The sequence below is a fragment of the Lichenostomus cassidix genome, chromosome 4 (genome assembly GCF_008360975.1).
Source record: "Lichenostomus cassidix isolate B80296 chromosome 4, HeHo_3.0, whole genome shotgun sequence".
Lineage (NCBI taxonomy): Eukaryota > Metazoa > Chordata > Aves > Passeriformes > Meliphagidae > Lichenostomus > Lichenostomus cassidix.
The window spans coordinates 16,675,240-16,690,366 of NC_139484.1; the positions used below are offsets into that span (position 1 = coordinate 16,675,240).

The window sequence follows — 15,127 nt, forward strand, 5'->3', positions numbered from 1 at the left end:
CCATTGATTTGCAGCCTGGTTTACATACACTGAGTACTTCTCAAAAAGCTTGGCAGTCCTTAGGCCTCCTGGAAAGCCATTGTGAGGTGATGCTGGGCTGCTGTCACACAGTGCAGCTAAGGAACTTGGGATCCTTTAGGGCCAGGATTACAGTTTCTCAGGGCTGGCTTAACCCAGCAGGCTGTATCTCTGTGGTTGGACAGAGCCCAAAGAGGCAGTATAAAAATAATAAATTTTTAATATCTGGAAGACAGAAAGCTTAATGAATAAGTAATAAGTTGCAGCACTTTCCTTTTCTTAGGAAAAAAAACAAAACAAAACCTGGCTGTATTTTTTTTTTTAATTTTCCTTCACTGAGCATTTTTCTCCTGTTGCTCTTTTAAGGTATCCTAAGATGCTGAAACTTGGGATCGATTTTACAGAAACTAAGGAAGTTATACCACTGCCACCTAGGCTGAGAGAGAGATTTTTCTGGAAAGAGCTTTTGTTGTTTTTGCTAGTGGGGAGGGAGGGTCTGGAACGGCTGAGTGATTGCACAGCTGCTTCCAGCAGCATCTCCCTAGTGATGTTGCAGAGGAGATCCTACTGTGTGCCTGCAGAGATGGGGGCACACAAACAGGGACAGGAATGTTCCCAGCATCAGGGTAGCAAAACTGGGTGTCTGCCAAGTCTCATTCTCATACCTGTGTTTTCCTGACAGCATAAGCCAGTGAAAGCTTTTCAAACAAGCACAGGTAGCCTGCAGTTTAAAAGAAGAGTGGGGTGAGATTTTATCGCTTGCCACCACCATTCTGCTGACAAAGATCCACTCCTTGACCTCTAGCTGGGCAGTGCTAAGCCCTGTGGAAATCCCAGCCAACGAGCATGTTCAGAGTGTTTGAAGCAATGGTTTCTCTGCAGTCCTGGCAGGATTTCAACCTGGATAACTCTGTTCTACCTGCTTAAAATCCCTCCCCCATGTTCCCCTAGCTATGGCATGAACCCCTCCTATTCTGTGGTGCTGCAATGTTCCCCTTCCAATTTCATACCACATACTTGTAAATTGATTTCTAGGTCATCTGCAACCCCATTTGTTAATCTGGTTTTCTTGTATTATTTAAAAATATCTAAAAGTGAGAGCAGTAAGTATGTGCACAACCCTGGTGTGCAGTACCTTCTCTTGGTGTTTATCTGCATCCCCAAGCAGGCTGTGATCCCTCCATATTCCTTTCACTGGTGAGGTTTGGGTACATCCATGTTAGTCTGAATTTACCTGTTTCCCTCTCTGACTGTGTCCTTGTTGGTAGTGGAGCTAGAAGGGCTATCCTTGAGAAGAAAGGGGAACTGGTGGTCATTGAAAATGTAGGATCCACTCAGACCCAGGGATCTGTTCCTCACATAAGCATTTCTTTCCACAGGTGGCTTGCTAGAGAATATTGTCACAGTGATTTTATTTTGTGACCACAGACTTCCACACAAAGTCTATACTTCTTCTTTCACTTAATATTTATTTTTCTTCCTCCCTCTTGGCATGTCAATGTTTTCATTAATGTATCGACAACAGAGGAGCTGTTGTTCCTTTGTCCCTAGTATTGTTTTTTCCATCCAGACTTCAGAATTGGAAGATCCTTGAAATCTGTGTCTTTTTAATGACTTTAAGGCAGAATTGGGTGCTTCACTTTCCCCTTTGCCTGCAAGTATTTCTTTTCACATTGTAAAATCAGTTAGTTCTGGGTACTTTTTCTTAACCCTGACTGATGCTAACACTGTGTTTGTTTCATTAACAGATTAACTTCACAGGAAACCTGTTGCCGACAGCCTACCTAGCAAGAAAACTCCAAGGAGAAGCTGAACACGAACAACATCTCGAAGACAGTCCATGGGGACTGTACCAGATCCTCTGAGATCTGCCAAGCTTTCCCTGGTCTCAACTTCTGCAGAGGAGGAGCACCTGGGAGACCTGCAGCCTGCTAAGCACCAGCCCCAAGCACCCAGCGGCGAGAGGGCCAGCAATGGCTATCCATGTGCACCGTCCAGCTCAGCCGGGGTTTGCTTGTTCAACCTGAGCTGCACTGATGCTGCCAGCACTCAGGGGTGCCAGCAGTGCCACACAGACCATGACAGCCAGCAGGAACCCTCTTCTCCCAGGCTGGCCAGCACAGCTGCAGAGGAACATCCTGCAGATGTAAAGCCTGCTGGTTGTTCCCAGCCACCAGCGGGCATCCAGGCACCGGCAGTGCCAGCCCTTGCTGCAGCAGGAGCCCTCTTGGTGGGGCAAGGGCCAGAGATGATGCCAGCCCCACAGAGCTCCCGGCAGTTTGTGCAAGGCAGCCAGGCCAAAACGAGCTCCCTGACACAGATTGATGACTCTGCCTTGAAACCTCAGGGGACTGATGATCAGCCAGCGCTTGAAGTGTTAAATTATTCTTCCCCAAGTGATCCTGTTGGGGTTGATCAATTCTGTCATACTTCTCAGGCAAACCTTCTGCAAAGAGGGGAAAAAGACAGGGCAGCAGAAAAAAATGGTTCCACTGTTTGTGAGTCAGCCACGCCAGCAAGGCAAACCGAAGCTGACCTGGGAAGAGACCCACAGAGCAGTCTGGAGGCAAAAAGCAAGGCTGCAGACATGGTACAGTTGCATCCCCCAGATAAAACTGAAACGGCGAAGAAGAGCGAGGAACCGGCCCAGTCTGCCCACGAGAGTCCACGTCCTGTACACAAGTTGGACCCCATGCCTGGGAGTCCAAACCCCACCCAGCTCTCCAAATTCAGAGAAACAGGTACAATGACAGCTCAGCCAGAGAGCAGCCCTTCTACTCAGGAAGCTGTAAGCAGGACATGGCGGGATGCCGAGGTTCAGGCCGTGGCTACCGTGGAGAGCAAATCAGCTTCCACCAGTCCCAGCATCTTTGCTGCCTTCTTAAAAGGGAATCCTCCTCCAGAGGAGAAGGAAGAACTGCACATAATTTACCAAGGAGGTATGGGGCTGAGCCAGGCTGCACTTACCGACAGTTTATCCTTACAACAAAAGTTCCCATGTTCTCCTGGTCTCACACCCAAATCAACTGTTGTGGCTGTGACTGCTTCAGCCCAAACCCAGCCTGTCAAACTGCCTGCAGTTCCATCTGATGTGGTGTCTCCAGTATCAGCAGATAATGCAAAACCTGTTCTCCCCTGCTCCTCTGCAGCTGTTACCTCCCAAGGAACATCTGTGGGTGATGCTGAAATGACGAGTGCAGCCCCTGATGTCAAGGATGCTGCTCAGCTGCCGATGGATGCTCCAGTCCCTCCAAAGCCCATCCCAGTGGAGCAGCTTGATGTTGACTCCAGCAATCAAACTCTGTCACAGTCTGGGACTGGTGCTGGTGAGCCAAGCTGCACTTCCACTGAAGCTGTCACAGGAACTGAGAACGCTGTGCAAGATCTCCTCCCTCATGTGGGAAGCAGCTCTGTGGTCAGCCGGTCACCTTTGCTCCGTGGCACAGACAGGGAAGGCAAGCAGAAGGAGGTCCTGGGCAGCTCGGAGCAAAAGCCTGTGCAAAGCAAGGGTGCCAGTCAAGGGGAGGCCAGTTCTAATCAATCTGTGGTAAAACCAAAGGAAGAAAACTTGGTGGTGCTTGATGTGAAAGGAGGGGTGAATATTAGCAGCCAGCCTGCTGCTGTCCATGCAAAGGTGTGCTCAGAGGATGCAGGTGAGAAAGAGAGCAGAGGCCACGGAGACAGTGGCCAGTCTCAGATGGCTGGTGGCCAGAGCCTGCAGGCAGGACTGACGCCCAAGTCGAGTTTGAGTTCTGCAGGTCTTTCCCCTCCTGTGGCACCATCAGCAGCTCCCCAGCAGCAGCAGGGCCTCCAGGCCAGAGAGTCCAGACATGAGCTTCACCCTGCAGCGATTCCTGCTTCCGCTCAGGCTGTGCCGAACCTGGGCGACAACAAAAAGCACTCAACCCCAGCCATGGAGGCGAAAGTGCAGGTGAAGCAGTCCAAACACGTCAGGGATGTTGTTTGGGACGAGCAGGGAATGACGTGGGAGGTTTATGGTGCTTCCCTCGATCCAGAATCCCTGGGAATTGCCATCCAGAACCACTTACAGAGACAGATACGGGAACACGAAAAACTGATCCGGGCCCAGAATAATCAGACCCGGAAATCCATTTCCTCGGATACATCCTCAAATAAAAAACTGAAAGGGAGGCAGCACAACGTGTTCCAGTCCATGCTGCAGAATTTTAGGCGTCCTAATTGCTGTGTCCGACCTGCTCCCTCTTCTGTGTTAGACTGACATGGTTTGCAGGGGTGCCTAAATACCTGCGGTGGTGGAGAGAATCCCTCCCCTCAAGTCCTGCTGTTTGGTTGTGTAATTGGGGTTGTGATGCAGCAACAGTGGGAAATTATTCCTCTTTGTTTTCTGACTAGCCACATGCTCCATCCTGCCATTATTATTGTCACAGCTGGTGTATTTCCACGTTATGCCCCAACCTTGACTGCTGTCGGAGGAAAAGCTAGGCATTTAGCAAAAGCACAAATTTCAATTGCCACCTTGCTGCAGGGAGAGCAGCACCTTCTGAAAAAGCAGGAAGCAGAGAGATTGTCAGAATTGTGGGAATTTATCTGTGTGCTTTATGAGGTCTTACTCAAAGGGGTGGACTGGGGGAAGCTGAGGGAGGTGGAATTAAGGTGCAACAGCTGTAAAGACCTAACAAGACAACTTTTCTGGTTTGTAAGTTACCATGCTGAGGCAAGTCCATGAACAGGCTATGGACATTGATCACTGAGCAGCCTCACTTCTGTTGAAACGGTGGGTCAGGTGAGCCCCAGGGAAGCCCGGTCTTCCCCTCCTGTTGAAATGCAGAACCAGGCAAAGAATGAGGACCAAGACTGAAGGATTCTCTCTTTGGGAGAAGCTGAGTCAGTGGGATTTTGATGGCCAGAAGGGGAGGTGAGAGAGATGCTTTTTGCCCCCTGCATTTGCCACTGTTAAGGTGTAAGCCAGTGAGGCACAGGAGGGCTCATGGGTAGATGGACCTGCACCCTGTAGGATGGTGCCCACCCTTACTCTCTGGTGCTCCTGGCAAGTCTTTAAAAAGCAGGGAGCCATTCTGGCTCCTCAGGCAGGGTGGGCAGCCCCTGCTCCCAGCCTCCCGCGGCGCTGAGCACCTCTCTTGGGAATCACTCTTTAAAGTGATGCGGATCTTTCTCTCCAGAGATGCACAGTAATGTTTTCCCATAGCAGCAGGCTTTCCTGTACATGTGGGTCCATGAGCCTCTATGTCTAGTGTGTTACACTGATTTTTTTTTTCCTTTAAAGTCCTTAGCCAACTTTACTGGTTTTTTTCAGTATTTTGGTGCTTTTCTTGCTGCCTTTCATTACCTGAATACCATTTATTTTGCCTGTGTGTATTTTGTTTTACCTTACACTCTATATTATAAACCATTATACTGATCACTTGAAAAATTTGCAGCAGTACTGAAATCTTGAGACAATCTTTGCTGTATTTCTGAACTTAGTTGTAGAAACTGTTAATAAAAGGTAGCTTAGTGACTGTTTCTCCAGAAGTATGATATACAATAATGTCTCAAATATATGTTGGTCACATTTCTCAACTTAATAATATTTTTCATCCTGGGAATTGCGTTTCCCAGTAGCTTTGTATTCTGTCCACTAGAGTTCATTATGGGAGGCTGGGGAACTCCTGCAGTTTGTAGAAAATTTAGTTAACAATCCTGCAAAGCACTGATGATTTGGATATTGTAATCCTTCAGAGTACTAGAGTTAAATAGGAGATACTTTTAGTCCATTAAAGATTTTTCTTGAATCATGATGATAATTTATTTCTGTCTCTAGTACCACACACCTGACTTACTCTGTAGATCTTACTCTTACAATTTACTCTAAATCTTACAGGTTTACACAGTGTAAATGAGTATTAGTATCTTTTTTTTGTCTGTGAAGCAAACCTGAGGTGGTCCCCAGTTATTTAAGAGGCCAAACTTCTTGAGTATATCAACTGCCTACCCTTCCTAGCAGCTGCTTGCAGGCAATTTTTCCCCAGCAGAAAAGTAAAATACTGTAAGGTACAACATTTTAACCCAGTTCAATGAAAAGTGTTGCCCCAAAGCATAGAACTGAATTGACTCCTAGTGTTCCTCAGATGTATACCAGGGGCTGTATGTCATGTCCTTGTTCAATTTCTGTATGTTATTTCAAGTCCTCTCCTACTTGTGGTGCTGAATTTTTAATTCTAAAACACCACATTAGAGAGTGTCTTCCCACCTCTGCCTACCAGGAGAAAAGTCTCCAACTCTTTTCTGTTAGTACAGCTGTTTCCATCCCCTTCCTAGCAGTGTCTGAGATGTGAGTTTCATGTGAAATTTTGTGTGGGATTAATATTGACAGTATCATTAGGTCAGGTTAGTTGACAAGTTCAGTGTTTCTTCCCACAGTGTGTCTGTGTCAGCCCTGATGAGGTTCCCTGAGCTGTCTGCAGTTTTTGCTGTGTCCTGTCCAGGTCCAAGGCTCTGTGCTGCTTCTTTTGCCTCCCTTCTGCCCTCTCCCTCACTAGCTGTTGCCCAGCCTGTCTTCCTATGAAGCTGTGTCCCTTGGCTCAGCTCCCCTGCCCCTCTGCCTTCCCCTTGCTGTAGCTGTGAGCCAGCTTACTCTGAACTGTCCCTTTACAAATATGCTCAGTCTGAATATACAAATAGATTGTCCTGGTTTTTTTTTTTTCCCAGATGAGAATAAACTGCTATCGCTCATTCACTGATTGCCATGAATTTTATCCTTTAGCTTCAGCTCTGCAAAATATTTCTAGCATATGGGTATGAGTTGCTTTATTGAGACCAAACTGAGCTTGGCAATGAATGAGCAGGATGCTGGGACAGCACTGAAACTACTGCTTCTTTGCAAGGTGTGGGAGATCTCCTCTGGTTCCTTGCAGCTTCTTTCAGCTGGGAGTCTGCAGTAGCCAGTCCACCCTCCCTTCCCCACACCAAATGAGCTTTCTTCTAGGAAATTTTCACCAGTGCATTCATGCCACAAAGCACCAGTGGACAAATTACTGAGTGGATACATCTGAGTGATTGCTGGGCATAACTGAAAAAAAATCTAGTGCTCGGCCTGTATTCTGGGCAAATACGAGTGCAAAGATGCAAATTGCCCATGGCATTGTCTGGTGGGTGCAGAAGTCCTGCAGATGTGTGTTGGAAGCCAAGCAATAAAGTGCCAAAGGCCAACACATAAAAATGAGTTGATAATCACCAGCAGATCTTATGGAAAATATTTGAGGTTTTGCTGTGCCTTGCTAGGGCACACTGTAGGCAACCTGCTAGTTTAACACTGGTGATTAGTGCTTTCTCCTGCATAGAATGTCCAGCTGACAATGTGAATCCTCAGTGACAACACATCTTTCACCAACAGCAAACCAGAACCATGTTGGGGTAGCAATTAGCAAATATTATGCATGTGAGTGGGCTTGTAGCAGCCAAGAAAGGCTGTTGTTGGTGTCATGTCAGTCTCAGAAATTAAAATGTGCTTGGAGTAGTGATATGGCAGAGAATAGGGGGAGATGATCCGTGTGCCACCACCCCATTTTTCTCTGCCCAGTGACTCAGAATCACATTGCATTACTTGGATGGGTAACAACCAAGGAAATCCATTTGGGCTAATGAAAAGAGGGTTCAAAACAGAAAAAACTTTGTCATTCCCAAGAGTGAATCTATAGGGGAAAAAAAAGAGAAAAATACCTATGTTGCAGCCTAGCCAGTTAAAGTAACTCTTTTTTTTTTTTTTTTTTTTGCAAGATGAGCGATTTCAGGAAACAAGCTAATTGTCAGGAAACTTCTTCCATGTTGGTTGCATCTTTTAAGAGGGCAAATGTAGCAAGAACCATTAATAAAAGCAGTGAATAAGAATGGAAGATTTACTTCTAGTTTCACATAGGGGGCTTTCCTCTAGGAAAGATGAGAATAAGCATGTTTCAGTGTTGCTGATACAATACCTGAGTTGAAGGAGCATCTCATTGCAGGCAATTTGCAATATAGTCCTGGACTTCATGTGAGGCTGTGACATCCATCTGTGTGCACTTGGTTGGGATCTGCCAGCTGTGTGTTGTTTGGGCACAAGTGCTTAAGTTCTGCCTCAATTCTGCTGACTTTGTTTGGAAGAAAAGAGTGGGGAAAGAGCTAAAGGGACAAGAAGGTGAATGTCTGTCTTCTCCATTTCAGGAGAAGAAAACATTCTTTTGAACATAGAAGAAGAAATTGCTGAGAAACATGGGGAGGGAAGGACCAAAAGAGAGGTAAAATAGAGTTGGTGTAGGTGCTTCACAACGAATTCCCTTTCCTATCTCTGTAAAGCCAGAGTTTTGCTTAAGTTTTGCCCACTTGTTTTCTGACCCCACATGTTTTATGTGTCAGTGTCCCTTGTCTTTTAGGAAAATGAATGTCTCTAAAGGCTGTGTATTTTGCTCATATTTATAGATATATCCAAATAGGATTCAGCAAAACCTCTAAGCAGTCAACCTCAGTTTATTACTGCCACTAAAACATAAGAGCTTGTAAAATGCACCATTTGAAGAAGCATATTGAAGGGACTCAAGAAGGTGAATGTGTGCTCTAAAGACAGCACTAGCTTTTCTCTTGAGTTTCACTACTATGTTGAAGTGTTAAAGTTAGAAGTGGAAATCCAAATGAAAATCAGTGTTGATGGAGAATTCAAATTGGTTGCCACTGGTTTTCAGTTTGGAAACTTGATGGAATCTACCATACCAGTGTTTCATTAGTTAGCTCAGTACATGCAAGGTTTGTATGAAAGCACAAATTTTATTAACTTATTAGCTTCATTATCTTGTTGTGTGTCTATCCTTCTACACCTTTTAAAAATTAATGCAAAATGTTACCACACAGCTTGTGGGAATGGCTGCTGTGAATGAGACAACTGATAGTCAGATTCCATGGGATTAGGTAAGGGCTGTGGTCTGAGGGAAGCTTTTCCCTCCTTTTCCCCAACTCCCTGTTTCAGTACCCAGTCTCTGCTGGTTTATTTTTTGGTGTCTCTGTGATGCCTTGTGTGAGTGGTCAGTATGTTCAGTTGTCCCAAAGACATGCATGTAGATCTTTATCCAAATACTGCACACTACCAAGTATCTCTGGGGTCACTGGATGCTGTGATTGTCCATGGGCCTGAAGGTCAGGTCCTGTAACTTGAAGTGGCTGCAATATTCTCTTAGGGGCCTAAATTATCCCACTTGAGTCAGTGTAGATGTTTAAAAGAAAGAATGAAGTATTACAGCTGAATTGAGCCACACTGACTTTTTTTTAACTCAGATTTTTTGGGGTGTTTTTTGGTTTTTTTTGCTTTGTGCTTTTCTGAGTAGCTCTTCCTTCCTAGAGTTTATAATGTGGATTTTGCATCAAATCCTGGAAAAGATTTTGCAAAGTGAAACCTACCTTTCATCATTCAGGCTCCTTTAAAGAAAAAATGATGTTATTACTGAGCCAAATCACACAGAGGGGAAATATTTTTTCCTCTAAGAAAACTTTTGCTCTAGGTAAGCTTATGTGTGTGTGTCCCTGTTTAAAAGGCAACTACATGTGTGCAGCTCTCATGCATCACTCATGCTCGAATATGATTTTTTTCACTTTGCTCTTCTGATTGAATGCTGGAGGCTTAGCATTTTCCACCACCTTGAGGCAAGTTTAAATTCTTTCTCCTTATCTGGTCTCTAAAAAGCAGACTATGGGTGATAGGAAGCATCTGATCTCATTAGGAGCAGAATCACATCAACTGATCCCCATTTGAAATACTAGACCTTAAGTTTTTGTTAGCCTTCTGCTAAGACTGACACTCTTTGGAGTAGAAATAAATGACAAATCTGCCTGCAAAGTCTCCAGCAGTTGTCTGCTGCAGAATACGAGTCTCAGATACTTCTCAGCAGCTCTGCTACAACAGATGACCCTTCTGGTGGAGAGTCTTCCTGACACTTCTGTTAGCTCAGTTCACAATCAATACTTTCAAGTACATCTAAAGCAAGTTTAGACACTGCCCTGAGGAATTTCCATAAAATGGAAGAGAACGATCAGTGTGTTTGTGGCACATAAAATCATGTCTGGGTTGTGAAGTAAAAGTCTCAGTGACACTGAAAAGTATTGGGAGTTTCTGCCCAGAATTAAAGGGAGGGAGTGTAGGTGAACTTTTAATTTCAAAAAAAACTATGGCCATGAATCAGCCAGCAGCAACTTCAAGGCTTCTAACAACAACTAATATTATTGTGGCTTTATTAATTTTCTAGTTACACTGATTGAACGTGATGTACTGTACAAAATAAAGCTAGTCTTAGGCTACCAGGTGTACCATGGCATTCATTTGAGACATACCAACAGAAGTTTGCATGTGAAAAGTCTTAAAAGTGATACTAAAGCAATGTTACCCACCTGACTGAGTCCCTTAGGAATTTAATGTTTTGCTGTTTTACATCTCTGGTTTCCATGCTGAGTACAATAAAATGAGCACTGTCTTAATTATTCTGGGTCTCTGTTTGTAGGCTGACACGGGAAAAGAAAGGAGTTTTAAGGGTGAACACTCTGCCTGAATCTATGAATGTGTGTAAGCTACGAAGGGCTTTCTGGATTCAGGCCTGAGACCTGGCAGCTTGCAAAGCTCAGCGTGGTGGAAGCTTCCATGTGCTGTTCCTGCTGGAGAAGAGACCTTTCTGCTTCCTTCTGTGTAAGTGCAGTTGCCTTTGCACAGCTGCTCGTGAGCACAGCTCTTCTGCATCAGCTGCTGCTCTGCCCTTCCACATGAGTTCACCCAGCCTCCCAACAGCCACACACCAGCACATTACTCACCCAGCCCAGCCACCCCGGAGCCCAGGTGGAAAAGGCGGTGTTGTAACCCTGCAGGGTCAGATTGTCACCACCACCCACCAGCATGCCTGCACGCCCCACACAAAGCCAGGAGTGTCAGCATCACAGGAACTATTTTCCTCCCTCAAAAAAGGAAGTTTGTCTCGTACAAAAGAACATAGAAGAACAGACTATGGCAGTAAAGTATTTAGACCAGTGTTGTTATATGGTATATCCATGTATCTATCTTGTAGAGGGCAGGAGGACCCCAGCTCAGCACGCAGTTTCCTGTGGTGAAGGGAGTAGGAGCAGAACAGACTATGAGATAATGCAGTTCCATGGTGCCTCTGCTAGCAGTGATGTTCTGTCTCCTTACCCCAAGCTGGAGTCTATTCCCAAAAAAAGCACTTTTTTGTGTTTCTCTATTTGTACCTTGTCAGGGTGATTCAACTAATTGCCCAGTCCTTTGGGCAATTGCAGAGGGTATTTTATTAATGAGCTTTGCTGTATTTCTTGTTGTATGGTTTCAGGTTCCTGCATGCCAGTGGCTGCCAAGCATTAGTCCCCAAGCTGCCAGAGTGGAGGTGCTTCCCTATGGCAGCTTGGCTCATTCAGCTCTGTGCTGCATTTCTCAAGGTCTCTTTGTAGGCAGGAAAGCTGAGGTCTCCCTTTTGTACTTCATCCTTGTAGCCTTGCTGCAGTAAGGAAAAGGCCTGAAGATCCCTCACCCTGAGGGGACTGACCCAGCAGAAAAAGGACCAGTGCAGAAAATAAGCTATCATCCTATCAAACCAATGATCACCAGTGCACATTTTTTGGCTGATGCAGACTTTATGTCATATAACGGGGCAGTTTCAGGGACAGAGTGCCTTGATATATAGAAAGTCTGTCTTCTTGTTCAAACCTCAATGATTTGCTGAGGATGTGAACTTTCCAACCAGCAGTACTACATCCCAGGGCATCTGCTTTACTTAACCTTCTCAAGAAATCTCCATGCCCTTAGGGATTCAAGTGCCATCAAAATCACTCAGTGGTAGGTGTTTCCACTCGCAATAGGCAGTGTTGTGAGGGAGAACTTGAAGATTTCCTCAGCAAATTTGAGATTACTCGCTCCTATGCGAACCATAAAATTACTAGTTTGGCTAGCCATTGTTTTAAAACTTTTTAAATCTGCAACTGAGTATTTAAATCAAAATGACATCATTGGTGAGAAGGGGGCTCTTCTCTCCTGTTGAGATCAGGTCATGGAGACCTCTGGGTGCTTGAAGTCTTCACAAAGCAAGCCGCTGTTGATGAGAAATCTGTATCCACTGTGATAGTAGCAGTCTGTTCCACTGTGCCTGCAGTGAGCGAATCAGAGGAAATGGCTTTAAGCTGAGGCACAGGAGATTCAGATTAGATATTAGAAATAATTTTTCCGTGGTTAGGGTGGTCAGGCATTGGAATAGGTTGCCCAGGGATGTGATGGAGTCGCCATCCTTGGAGGTGCTCAACAGGCATCTGGATCTGGTGCTGGATGATGGTTTAGTGGTTTAGGAGTTACCATGGTAGTGCTGGGTGGATGGTTGGACTTGATGATCTTAAAGGTCTCTCCCAACCTTGATGATTCTGCAATTCTGTGGAATGACCCACTGCTACTCATATTTCAGCAGTGTTTGAAGGACTGCTTGTGTCACAAAGCACATCTCTTTCTAAAGTGTCCTTTGCACTTACAGTAGACAAACTAAGTGGGATCAGCTGCTTGGGAGAGCAGGTGCCAGCCTACAAAAGAATTTGCCTTTGCTGTGCCATCTTAGTGATGAATTAACTTTCTTTTCAAAAAAGGTTTTCTAATAGCCTGCTGTGGACTGCGGCACAAGGAAAGGATTTGGGTCATTCATGCTGAGGTTTTGCCTTAATTCCATAATTCTTTTTATTTCTTTTCCTAATTAGAAACCTGCTCATGGCAGTGTTTTTTCTCTCCATCCCCTTACATAACATCAGAAAGACCTAAGTGAGCTGAGCAGTTAAGGACATTTTTTCTCACGGGCTGGTGAAAAACACCCTGGCAGCTGCTCAGCACTCACCTTTCCCTCGGTGCCTGGTGGAAAATGGCTGGTGTGCAGGAATGTCTGCTGGGTTCTGCAAAGCCCCCACGCCTGGGCTGAGCTGGGAACTGCTGGACTGTGTCACCCTGGCCTCGAGGAGAAGAGACAAGGTCTGCCTGGGAACCAGCACAGGTGAGGCCATCCATGAAGCTGCTCCTCCTGGGCTCTGGGAGTTCCTCGTGTTTCTTCCCTCACATTTGTGGCTCTTAGTTTTTCAAGGAGAGTTACTGAGCTGCTAATTAACGAGAGAAATTGTTTAGGTCTAGTAAGTCTTAGGCTAGGGAAAAACTCTATAGGGAGATACTGTCTCCATGCATTGGGTTACTCACCTACTGGAACTCCTGGGCTCCCCTTAGGTTTTGGATACTTTGGGCACCTGCTCTGTAGGCAGAGGCTGGTGGACAGGCTTTCCTTTTTTTCCTGGCTGCAGGAGAGAAGAAATAGGGAATCAATAAGCCTAACACTTGTTCAGGTCATATCCAAATATCTCCATGCACCCAGTGTGATTTCTTCAGCTATTTAAAGGAGGAATGTTGGCTAAGAAAGCCAAGAGCTGTATTAGCAGTTTAAGTAACCCCCTGTAATGAGTCCTACAAAATATGCAAGGGAAATGCAAATGCAAAATATGCTCCAATTTTGGTTCATTACATGAAATATCCTCTATTACAGGTTAATCTCTTTGCCTTCACTGTATCTGCATGCTTATGTATTTCTGTGCTGGGAAAGTCCTCCTGGTATTCACTCTAACTTTCCTGCTGTACAGCTTATGCTAGGACAGACTATACCTCCTTCCTGCACTCACCATATCTTAGAGATGAATAATGCACTCCCTGTAGCTGAAGCTCTCTGGAAAGCACTATCCTCTCATTGTCATCTTGGGCTTTATTATCCTGGGAGCTGACATTGCTCTCTCTCTCTCCTCCCAAACTCACCCACCTTTCCAGCTTGGCGCAGTTGATGATGGATAGCTGAAGAGTGAAGTGGTTGGTTGCTCCCTCTCATTTGCTCCTCACTTTTTGGATGTTGCCATGAGTGATACTGGCAGCTGCCTTGCATTTCCTAGCATGTATTCCTGTGCCTTGGGGACAAATCCTGACATCACTAAACTGAGGGCAAACAAAAAAGTCAGGGCATGGCTCTCCTTCCTGGGCTAGATATGGATAAGCAGTCTCTTCCCCATGTTACTCATCTCTCTGCCCTTGCAAAGCATTAAAGCCAGGTTCTCTGGCCTGTTCCCTTTTGGTAGCACAGATGGAGCAGAAAGCAGTCCTATTTTTTTTTCCACTGGATATTTCTCTGAGATGGCACACTTTCCAAGGCACAGAGCTGCAGTAACCATCTCATAATGTCCATTCCTTTGCTTGCAGGGAGAAAATCTGTGCCTTTTCATTTGTGTATTTTCTTTCTAGCCTTGCTCACATAAAGGCTGGAATAGCTACTGCAAGCTAATTGATGGCACTGGAGAGAGAGCCTACAAAACTGAAGGCAGTCCCTAAATGGTCCTAATTTCTGCTGAAACAGGAGCTGGAGCTTTTGTAGAACCTACCCCTGACAAAAGGAGAGTGATGTGGTACAGCTTACAGCTTTTTTGATAGTTACACACAGGGATGTTGTGTCCAGCTTCAGCACAGCTGGTCCTTTCTGTCTCCAGTGCAGGCTAAAGTACAAAATAGAAAAATACCTTCACTGAGGCCTCCTTCTACTGGGGCACATTCCTCTCCTCTGTTTGTCCAAGCACTTATATAGTGGCACAATGTACACACTGCTCTTTCCTGCCAGTCTGCTCTGATCACACACTTTTCTACCATTGTGAGGCATTCAATACCAGCCCTGGAAGAGCTTTCATACTTCTGTAACTTGTTTGGCAAGTTTTGCTTGAAAAAATTATTTGAGTCTTTCAGTGCTGTGGCCTATTTGCTTAAAAGGTCATCTGCCCAACCAACCCCCCAAAAAATCCTACAATTCCAGATGCTAGGAGAAAAAAGAGGCTTGGTTTCGGTGTCCTTGTCTGAGAATGCAGCATGTGCAACAAACAAGCATGACTGGAAAGAAAACCATAGTGTGGAGCTTTGCTTTGATAGTAAAGAGGAAGGTCAGTAGAGGAAAGGACGGGCTGTTTTAAATGCTCCTTTTCCTGGGATGCCCCACACCTTTCTAGGCAGATGAGCTATCTTTTGCAAAGGCATTTCAGCACTGTTAAAACAGTTCCGTTTGGCTTTCAA

The 15,127-nt window shown here is 45.3% G+C and overlaps 1 protein-coding gene and 1 long non-coding RNA gene across 5 annotated transcripts in view; one reads left to right on the forward strand and one right to left on the reverse strand.

Annotated features, from left to right (window-relative positions):
• GPRIN3 (GPRIN family member 3) overlaps positions 1-10,494 on the forward strand; it is a 33,185-nt gene extending 22,691 nt beyond the window's left edge. For all 4 annotated transcript variants that reach the window (XM_085058032.1, XM_085058034.1, XM_085058031.1 and 1 more), the window contains exon 2: positions 1,767-10,494. In XM_085058032.1, coding sequence (XP_084914158.1) covers positions 1,859-4,258 — 2,400 coding nt within the window. In that variant the 5' untranslated portion in view covers positions 1,767-1,858 and the 3' untranslated portion in view covers positions 4,259-10,494. The remainder of the gene's footprint in view (positions 1-1,766) is intronic.
• A 496-nt stretch (positions 10,495-10,990) lies between these two features.
• On the reverse strand, positions 10,991-14,017 carry LOC146437941 (uncharacterized). The gene is made up of 4 exons (XR_014851602.1): positions 13,708-14,017; positions 13,235-13,329; positions 12,885-13,137; positions 10,991-12,158 (listed from the first exon to the last, which is right to left on the reverse strand). It is a non-coding gene; the product is annotated as an uncharacterized LOC146437941 (long non-coding RNA).
• Between the last annotated feature and the right edge of the window lie 1,110 nt (positions 14,018-15,127).